Source organism: Apteryx mantelli, chromosome 4, assembly GCF_036417845.1.
Source record: "Apteryx mantelli isolate bAptMan1 chromosome 4, bAptMan1.hap1, whole genome shotgun sequence".
In the NCBI taxonomy this organism is placed as follows: domain Eukaryota; kingdom Metazoa; phylum Chordata; class Aves; order Apterygiformes; family Apterygidae; genus Apteryx; species Apteryx mantelli.
The window spans coordinates 483,720-494,484 of NC_089981.1; the positions used below are offsets into that span (position 1 = coordinate 483,720).

The following is a 10,765-nucleotide window of genomic DNA, read 5'->3' on the forward strand; positions in this document are numbered from 1 at the left end:
AGGGAGATCCAGGGCTCCTGGTTGCAGAGGGCCATACAGATTAATAGTGACCTCTAAAAATGCAAGGCAGAGCTTCACCCCTGCCCCAGAGAAAGCGACTGCCACAAGAGCTTCTTTGAAAGGCTGTGATCCACACATTGGTGGTAGGAAAAGCCCCAGCATACAAACCTTGAGCACCCCTGCTCTGGACTCCAGGCATCTTTCCATGTCCACCATGAGGGTGTTGAGAGAGCAGCACTGCTCCGAGAGGTGTGCTGTGGTGGTCTTCAGCCTCCCCAGCATCTCAATCTCTTCTGCTCTCAGGCAATGCAACTGCTGGTCCTCCTCTTGCTCCAGGAAGGAGCGCAGCTCCTCAAAGTCACAGGTAATGCGCTTATGACAGTTCCACACTGACTCCTGTGGGACAGAGAAGTCACCAGGAGATTAGAGAGCATCTCCCAGCTGGGGACTGACCTGAGGCAACACCCCCAGGGAAGGGAAGAGCCCCTCTTGTCAACTCTTCTGAGCTCACCACACCATTCCAGTTCACTCCAGCTGGGTGGGCCTAAAGAGAAGGCCCCTACCCCACTCCTCCCAGCTCTGCCCCTTCTTCCACTTACTCTCAGCTCTTTGGGCTTTTTCTCCTCCATGGATAAATGTTCCTTCAAATCCTTTGCTTTTCTGCCCAGATGCTCCACGCAAGCTTGTAGCTTATCCTGGAGAGGGAAGGGCAAGAGATTCTACTCAGGCAAAATGGTCCAAGGCATCAGATGCTGAAGCAGCACTGAGAAGGCTTGGATCATACCAGTTGAGAATCATATACCAATTGATCTGACATGTCACTTCACGGACTTTGCTTTCATGGGGTGTCAATTATAAATTCCAGCAATCCTCTGGCTATTCACACTGAACATCTGCATCAGGTACTACACAGAGTGTTTCTGGGTTAAAGTTCTGAACACCTGTGTGTACAGCAGCAATACAGGTTACAATATTCCTCTGCCTTCAAAATTTAGCTTCTGAACAGCAGCTAGAAGTGCAGACAAGGAGTCAAAGCAAGATAGTTCTACACTGTATAGATTAACTTTTTCTAGGGAGTCAATCACCAGAGCAACTTTCCAGGAAACCTACTGTATCTCTGAATCAAAATGGAACTTCTGACTCCACCCTCAGATATGGGACAGCAGGAATTACTCAGTGGAACACCACAAATTTTGCTCTAACACTCCCTCCTGCCTCTGAAAACGACTAATCGAATCCTAAGTTGTGATTCCGAGGGAAAAAAAAAAAAGAATGGGGGGGGGGCCCCTGAAAAATGCCTCCAACATTTTGGATGCAACTTGTGCAGACACCTTTGCTGGGATTCTGTCCAAGATTAAGACATCTAAATTTAGATGAATTAGATGCCTAAATTCCACTAGATGTCAGTATAGTCACAGGAGTATTCTAGAAAGCTAATTAGCTGACTATGCATCTACTGTCCGGTGAAGTGAATAAGCACATTTGTCAGACTGTTGGTTCTAGCCACCAACACAGCTAGCTCAATTGGTTGAGGTTGCCTCAGAGGGTGAACCACACATCCCACTCAGCTGCTGGAATGTTTCTTCAGCTTCAAGATGGAGAGCCCGTGAGCAGTAACATCAGTTTCTGATGTCGGAATCATTACTGTAGTTTTGGGTGGTCTCACCTCAAGCTGGCCATGAGGTATAGGTACATTTCTACATACAGCTGCCTTAGTTCCTGTTCCTCCTTGCTCTATCCGTTAGACTCCAGTTTCTTTACTGGATCATAGAAACAAAACCCTGAGCCCCCAGCACGTACCCTCCTCCTTCTGTAGCAGCGACTGTCTTTCTCCTCCCTGTTTGCAGAGAAGAGCGGAATCTACTAATAAGTTCTGCTCCGCTGCTTAGAGCGGGTAGGAGCCAGTAGTCATTGGGCCTACACTCAGCTCTTATGCCTAGATTAAACTCCTTCCCAGAACTGGGGAGGCCCTACATCCTCTTTCATAATCTACTCATGTTCTGATCCCTAGGCTCCGCTTCCAAACTGTGGTGCTTGAATACAAATTTCTCTAGAGTTTCTCTGGTCACCAGCACCCTTTTGAAATATTTAGCGTCAAAGTCAAACTAGAGATGCAACACTTGTTCCCAGACTGTTCTGCTGCATTCCTGTGACTTAACAAGTATTGGTGGGTCTGAACTGCCCTACTTCCTTACTTAGGATGAGATGGTTAGAAGTTTAAAGACTGGAGTGGAATGCCAGGTATCTCAAACCCTGTGAAGGAAATGCTTTCTAGCAGTACCTCCGGGAGATACCACTTGCTTACCTTGTGTTTTTTGAGGGCTTCATCCAGGGGCCCTCCTGTATGAGCGAGATGGCCGTGGGAGACTGCACACACCACACACATGGCTTCCTGGTCCTCCTTGCAGAAGAGATTGATGACCTCATGGTGCCGGCAGCAGAGCTTCTCGTTCTGCATCTTTTCCTTGACAAAAGGCAACTGCCGGGCTGTCTCCACTATGCTGGCCAGCTGCCGGTTGGGGTACATGACTTGCTGAGCACAAACATGCTGACACATTGGGCAGCTGAAGTCCTTGACCACTGGCTCCCAGCAGTGGGTGATGCAGGCTCTACACAAGCTGTGGCCACCAGGAATCATGACAGGGTCCTGCAGGTAGTCAAGACAGATGGAGCAAGTGGTGTCTATGTTAAGGACCTCCAAATGACTGAGGCAAGCCATTGGTGGTAGTGCTATGAGATGGGCACAGACTTCGGGAGACAGTTCCTATATCCTGATATAGGAACAGTCACCTGGAGAAAAAAAAAGAAAAAGAAAAAAAAGAAAACCACACCACAGAGCAAATAGATCACATACATGCATTATTCACCATGTGGACTCAAGGAAGCCTAAGAATCAGGCCTCACAGATATTCTCTCCTAGCTTGAGTGAGGAGAGAAGACTAGAGAAAAGACATGGGTTATGTAACCCAGACACCTGGTTCAGCTTCCTTGTCCTGTTCCTCACTGACCAAGGCAAGCAGTAATTTAAGTAACAAGCATTTATTGAATTCCCCAATACCTTGCAGGAGAAGGAGTTCTTTCCCCATATCAGAAATGGGGGGGGGGGGGGGTTGAAGGCAGGCTGGAAATAGCATGCATGTTAGCAAGCATAGTAGTACTGAATATTTCTGCTCTGTCACCTACGTACAGACTTTTTCCCTTGAACTCAGTACATGGGGACTAGACACACAGAGAAACAGAAATGAGAGGTCCCACTTTCATACATAGCCCATTGAAGCCAGTCTGGAAGAGGACTTATTAAAAGATAGCCCAGGCCTCATGGCATAGACTAAATAGACTAGCTTCCCCCTCTCACTGTTTACACATGGTGCTTAGAAGATGAAAAATTCCAATGCAAACAAGTTTTTCAACAAAGAAAACATTTTTCATCCAGAGGGTGACAAAACGCTGGGACAGAAGCCTAGAGAGACTGTGAAACCTTCATACTTGGAGACAGGGAAAAACCAGCTGGATAAGACCTTTAATGTCTTAATCTAATTAGGCCTACTTTGAGCAAAAGACTAAATTAGGAGACCTACAGAGAACTCATCGAACATAAACTAGTCCACAATTTCCCAACCCTGTAGATCTCCACTTCAAAAAAGAAAAAGCATGCTACAGTTGAAGGAAATCAACAGGAGCAGAACACCCCTAGACAGACCGAAAAAGAACAAGTCTAACCAAGTAAGACCTCTTGATAAAATTTTAAAAGCTAGAAGCACTACGAGTTAGGCATTCAGGGCATCTAAGCTTTTTGGTCACAACACTACCTTACCAAGGATAACTTCCAAGCTAAAGAATTTGTTAGGCAATACACATCCCAGGTGAACTGCCACAGACCTTTGCTTTCAGCAGCTAGAGAACAATTCCCACTCTTCTCCTTTACAGAAAAAAACACAGATGTGGCTAACAATGGCATTTATATAGGAGCAACAGCTGTGATTGCCACCCACATGCCCTTTCCTACCTCACCCTATGAGTATGAATATGAACCATATTAGTTTGTGGTTTTAGGGATTAGTCATGGAATCTCTCTCCTTTCCCTCTGCGTTGGATGTATATTCCCTGAGATGTTGCAGAAATCCTCTGCGCCCTCCAGGGTGACCCCTTCATTGATGTTAGGAGAAACAGTGCAGGTTTCCTTGACTGCAGAAGCAACTTTGACACGTGTGGTATGGTCAGAAATACAAGCTTATTGTCCTGTTCCAGGCTGTGTTGATCAGATTCAGGACTAATCAACAGGTACCCACAAGCAGCTCTAATGTCATTAGCTTATATTTCTCTTTCCTCTCTTCCCCTCCCAACTATGCTTTCCCTTTTGACTCCTGTTTTGCTCGTTTCACGCCTGTATTTGCTATTTATATGATTATGTTGATAAGTGTAGCCTTCCTGAGCAACTTTGCTAAGACAGCAATCCTATTTCACTGTCTTTCAATATCCTTCACCCATGGGGAGTTCCTGACATGCCTCTTTCACTCTCTGTAATGTCCAGCAGTTTCTCATGTTTTTATCCTATTAGTGTAACCTCGGGTCATGGATAGCCATCTGCCTGCATACCTTAACACTTCTCCACTTAAAGGTAATATCAAAAGGAACTGCCCATTCCCCCTCTCTCCGAGTGCCTAACTGGGTCTCTTGTGGTGCCTCCCTATATGAATTGCTCCCATGGGGGTGGGAGACTGACTCTACTGGTCATTAACCATGAGTGCGCAAGGAGCTGCAGTCTGACCTCCTGACATGGATGGCACCACCATGACCTTTTAGAGGCAGTACAGCATGTACGCGCTAAAGCACTGTCAATTACACTTCCTTAAGAGTAATAGTCCATGCAAAAAGTTCTGGTTCTTTGGCTCTGATGTGCACTCCATATCTCCCCAGCCACAGAGCCATGGGATACTGACAGCTGGGTGCAATGCTTTTGTTATCTCATGGGATCATGCAGCTAGAGTGAGTCCTCATTTTGCCTGTAGGCTCAGGTCCCTGAGATGTTGCAGATGTGATCGGGCTCCTGCAGGCCTGGGCAGTCCTCTTTGGTAGTCCTTTCTGCGAGCAGGTCTATGTTGATTGTCAAGTGACCCTGCAGTGTAGAAAGCCAGAGCAAGGCCACTTCTTGATTATTAAAAGTCAGTTTCAGTTCAATGCAGTTTGTCACATCAGCTGGTGTTAAGTATTTGCATGCAAGTCCTTGGGCCATTGCTGTTCCATTTTTTCAGGCAATGCCTGTGCTACTTTCCCAGCGCACTCAACCACTTAGAGTAAATCATTGTCTGCGCCTGGCTCGGAGGTTGTATGCTGAGGTGAGGTATACACTTTGCCTCCATAAGTTTCCTAAACCTCCCCTCCTCTTTTCCTCCTTTGATTAGTCCCAAACCAGAGAGAGGGGTCAGATATGCACTTGCACTCACCCAGGTGGGCTGGATGCAGTTTGGGTAAACAGATCAGGACAAGCCCTGGGTGAATCCAAGCGTGATTCTGAAATCTGTTGAGGTGGCATTCAGTACCACTGGGGCCTCTGAGTGTGTTTGCCAGCACCATTTTGCTTTTTCCCATTTTTGTCCTGTTTGCTGCATGATAACATTCTCCAAAGGTATCTATGGTGAAGATGACTGATTTCCCCTGGTGATGCCCACACCATTACAATTAAAAATTAGTTGACCTTGATCTACCCCTTTGTAGTCCCAGTGGCTGCCCCTAGACTACGCACCTCCCAGGTTTGTAGGACCCCTTTATGGTATCATTAAGAAGTATGCAGAATCTAGACTCTGCTATGGCACTGATGTTGAGTAAAAGCCCATCATCTTTTATGTACCAAGCCCAGTTGTTTTGGTCTTCTGCTGCTAGCAACTTTCCCCGGTTTGTTATAAGGCTTCTATTTTAAACCATGTTATTGTTGAAACCTCTATTTCATTATCTGCTGTTTCCCACACTATCTCCTGCAGTTGCCCTGGGGGATGGCATAGGAATCTCTTCTTAGAATTGGACTTTCCTAATGGGATCCATGGGGAGCTTGGTAGCGGCTGGGTGGGGCCCAGTTGCCATTCCTGGTTGGCTTGTTGGGGAGCCCTGAGCACAGGCATGAGCAATGATCCAGTCTCCCCAGGTACACATCCTCTTACGTAAAGGATGAAGCCTGAAAAAAGGCTCATTCTCACCCACCAGCTAACCTGAAGGTTCCCCCATGCCACCAAGCTACCAGTCTCTGTTTTCACTGTGGCCTGTTCTTGACTTCTTTGGTTCCATATGCTGGGCCTGATGCCTTGTAGTGGTTTTCTTCTTCCTAAGGTTCATCCTGCTGGACTCCCTATGCCATGTCATTAACGAGGCAGATCCCCACCACGAGAACAGCAAGCACCTCCTTTGCCACATCTCCTGCCTTAGAGAAGGATTGACTTCCCCCACCATAATTATGCATTCAGCCAATTTCTTTGGGTAAGATTTTATTTGAGAGAAGTGCTCACCAAGTGGTCTGACCATCAGTCACAGTGTAGATCAATTGGCCCAGTTTTATCCACTACCAGCAAGGACCTTCCCATCGTATTTTGGAGAAGGACCAGTACCCCAGAGCACAGCATATGTGTTGGTCTCTTGGTCTCTTGCATTAAACTTGGTATCAGGATTTCACTTTATGAAGTCCTAATGGGAAGAGAGATGGAGGGATGTGAGGTGACCTGCTCTTTCCGGCAGCCGATCTCTTCCTTCACCCACCGTTGCAGGTATTACCTGGGCAACTGAAACCTAGGAGTTGCTGGAGCATATGTAGAAATTGGCAGCACATAACCATCACGTACTGTCATCCTGCATGACAGTGTGGTATGATCTAACATATGAGCTTGGTGGAGCTGCCACGAAAACTTAGACTCAGCTGGCATAAAGGAACCCAGAAAGCCTAACTCAGTTTTAGACTTCTATACATCAAATATCTTACATTTAAGATACATCCTACTATCTTTGGCTTCCAAATAAACAAACAAGAATGTGTATAATTATTCCCAGTGAACTTGTCTGACAATGTGTGCAGCTGCAGAGGTCACAACACGAGATGAGGTGTGAGGCACTGCTACATTACGGAGTAATGCTACATTACATCTGAAAAGTTAGGTCCTAAGGACTGCTGATGACACATGCCTCTCTTAGGGGTGAGAGAAAAGAGGGAGCCCTGCAATGGGAAGGGGGTTTCCTTAGCCTCTTTCACAAAAGGCAGGATGTGGCAACAGGCAGTCTTGAATATTGCTCCCTTTTCCTTTCTCTTTGGCAGGGGGGAACCCACCTACCCGCATATTTAATTCAGCTGTTTCAACAATAAGGACACATCATTTTCTCTCAGTTCTGCTTGGAGTCCTGCATCTCTGTTGCTTTCCTGGAGAGCAATACAGCCTTGCTATTGTCCTTCGAAGGGCTTCTTTGACCTCCTTGTTCCTCAGGCTGTAAATCATAGGGTTCAGCATGGGAATTACCAGGGTATAAAACACAGAGATGATCTTGTCGTGCTCCACAGTGTATTTTGAACTGGGCCTTAAGTACATGAAGGAGCCTGTCCCATAGAACACGGTAACAGCAGTCACATGGGAAGCACAGGTGGAGAAAGCTTTGTGTCTGCCTTTGTCAGATTTAATCTTGTGGATGGTGACCCCGATGCATATGTAGGAGATGACAATGAGGAGGATAGTGGAGGTGACAAGCACAGCATCGCAGGTGAAATGGACAAGATGAGTGATGTAAGTGTCAGAGCAGGAGAGTTTGAGGATGGGGGGCACATCGCAGAAGAAATGGTTGATGATGTTGGAATTGCAGAAGGACAAGCGGAATATAAATGTCGTCTGGACAGTTGCATTCACACAGCTCATGAAGTAGGAGCCGCACACAAGGAATATGCAGAACCTCCTGGACATAATGACAGGGTAAAGCAAGGGGTTGCAGATGGCTATGAACCGGTCATACGCCATCACGGCCAGGAGGCAGCATTCTCCTGTCACTGCAATGCCGAACAGGAAGAGCTGAGCTGCACACGCTGTGTACGATATGGTTTTTCTCTCTGCCACAAAGGTCATCAGAGTGCTGGGTATAATGATGGTGGAGTAGCTGACATCTAAGAAGGAAAGGCTGCTGATGAAGAAGTACATGGGGGTGTGGAGCCTGGGGTTGATTAGGATGAGCACAATCATCCCTAGATTTCCTGCTACGGTGAACAGATAGATCAGTAGAAACACCATGAAGAGGAGGACTTGCAACCTCAGGTTGTCTGTGAAGCCCAACAAGATAAATTCCGTCACCACAGTGTGATTCCCTTCTGCCATCTATCATGGGTGAGAAAGCCAGGGTTACACTGAAGAAAACAAGACAAATGCAAGGTGACTGTCAGAATGCCAACACGGCTCTAGTCAAGTTGACTGAGGATGCAGGTTTAATTTTGCTTATATCTTCCTATTCATGTTTTTCAAGTTTTGAACTCAGAGTATCTCAGAGACATTTCCTGCCTTTCAAAAATATGTATTCTTTCTGTGTACTTTGAAGGAGCACAGGTTAACAAGTCACACCTGTTCCTGCAAACTTCACTACTTTTCCCTCCCCAAATGCTTGATTTAACCTCTACAGCAGTCATCTGCGCTGCAGGCATTAGCTCCATAGTATTTGTTGCACCTCACCTCTATTAGATGTTCACTCAAAGATGACATGCCCTAGAAATGCTTTTTCCCCATGTTGCTATAGACCCGGTCTAGGTAATTAACTTTGTACATTGCTGAGACATAAACACATGTGAAACTAGGAAAATCTCTCAAACCCCCAAAAAGGGGCCAAAGAAGTCTGTAGCTTACCCCTGTGCCAGAATGATATTTTGGGGCAACTATGGTAAGTAGCAGGCAAAAGCTGGTGGCTTGGAAAAGCTGACCTAGAAGCATGAATGGCATTTCAGCTTGAAAAAGAGCAGGGCTTATGGTCTGCTGTTGCCTCTGTAAATCTGGAACTAACGTGAAAATTATAATCAGCTGACTTCTCAAGCAGGTTCTGTTTCAGAAGTCTAGAAATAAGCTTTCTGTGCCCAGGAATAGAAAATTAGAAGAGACCTTGGAATAACTGATCTTGTCCACTTTTCTTTTTCCAAGGAAGAATGCACTGCACCAATGGGATTCCCAGAAACTTTTGCCTCATTTCTTCTTTAAACTCTCTAGTAGCACAGTTTTCACACAATCCCTAGCTATTTATGTTTCTTCTTAAACATACTGAAATTCCAGGCCCAAATGCAAGGAGTACAATATTGAAGGTTTTCATTTGCTACTGGGCAATGCCTAATGGTGAAAGGAAATCTTACTGTGGTGTGTGAGTTCACTCTCCAAGGCTTCACAGACAACCCTCAGTTGCAAGCCCTCCTCTTTGTGCTGTTGCTCCTTATCTATGCTGTGAGCCTGCTGGGAAATCTCACCATCATCACATCAATCAGAATTGAGCCTCGCCTGCACATCCCCATGTACTTTTTCCTCTGTAACTTGTCCTTTGTTGATATCACTTACTCCTCTGTGATTGCCCCCAAGACGATGGTGAATCTGTCAGCAGAGAAGAAAGTAATTTCATTTGCTGGTTGTGTCACATAATTTTTTCTTCACTCTTTTTCCATAAATGCTGAGGTTTTCCTCCTGGCTGTGATGGCATATGATCGGTTCATATCTGTTTGTGAGCCACTGCGGTACGCAGTCCTTATTTCCAGAAAACTCTGTGTTCAGTCGGTTTCTGCATCGTACTTATGCAGTTGCATTAATGTGGTTGCCCACACAGCTTCTTTGTTCAGCCCGTCCTTCTTTGGCCCCAATATCATCAATCACTTCTTTTGTGACATTCCTCCCTTGCAGAAACTCTCCTGCTCTGATACACGCTTTGCTCACATGGTGCACGTGGTCTTTTCTGCAGTAGCAGGGTTGAGCACTGTTTTAGCCATCCTCATCTCTTATCTGTATATCATCATGTCCATTCTACGGATTCACTGTGCCCCAGACAGGTGGAAAACCTTTTCCACCTGTGCCTCCCACCTGTCATCTGTCACCCTCTTCTATGGGAGTCTCTTCTTTATCTACTTCAGACCCATGTCCAGCAGCTCAGCTGATCAATACAAAGTGGTGTCTGTGTTTTACACACTGATAGTCCCTATGGTGAACCCCCTGATCTACAGCCTGAGGAACAAGGAGATGAAGGATGCTCTGAGGAGGACAACAGCAAAAATAATTATTACTAAGTAAAATCATTTTATGGGACAAATCTGGAAATGTATAAAAGTGGGAGAAAAATTCAGAGAGTAAAATTTGTCTCCTGTGGAAGACGTCCATGTTTTTGAGTCAGCAGCTAGGAACCTCAATAAGATGGGATGCTGCTTTTTTATTTTTCTTGGGATATAACTTTTTTGGAAGTCAGTAGAGGGAAAATCAGAACAGGATATTTTCAGCCACCACTTGCCTTCTACAGAAGATACCAGTCAGTGAAGTGAGAACTGGTTTCCAGGTTGCTTCCCACGGAGTTGCCCCAGATCTCTACAGCCCCAGCTAACCCTCTACCCAGCTGTCGAACATGCAGCTATGCTGTGCAGGAAATGTATAGCAGGAGAAATAAGGACCCTAGGTGAAAACCTTCCTGTTAGCTCAGTTCAAACTAGATGAAGTGATAGCTGCTATTACTAAGTGTCTTTGAGGTTAAGGGCTGGAAACTTAACACCTTTCTGAGGTCACCCAAGCCAGAAAAGGAA

The 10,765-nt window shown here is 45.8% G+C and overlaps 1 protein-coding gene and 1 pseudogene across 1 annotated transcript; one reads left to right on the top strand and one right to left on the bottom strand.

Moving 5' to 3' along the window:
• Window positions 1–7,349: 7,349 nt before the first annotated feature.
• On the bottom strand, window positions 7,350–8,333 carry LOC136991779 (olfactory receptor 5J3-like). The gene has a single exon (XM_067295226.1). It carries the CDS (start codon window positions 8,331–8,333, stop codon window positions 7,350–7,352), a length of 984 nt encoding a protein of 327 aa, XP_067151327.1.
• A 993-nt stretch (window positions 8,334–9,326) lies between these two features.
• Window positions 9,327–10,265, top strand: LOC136991780 (olfactory receptor 5J3-like; annotated as a pseudogene).
• Window positions 10,266–10,765: the final 500 nt, after the last annotated feature.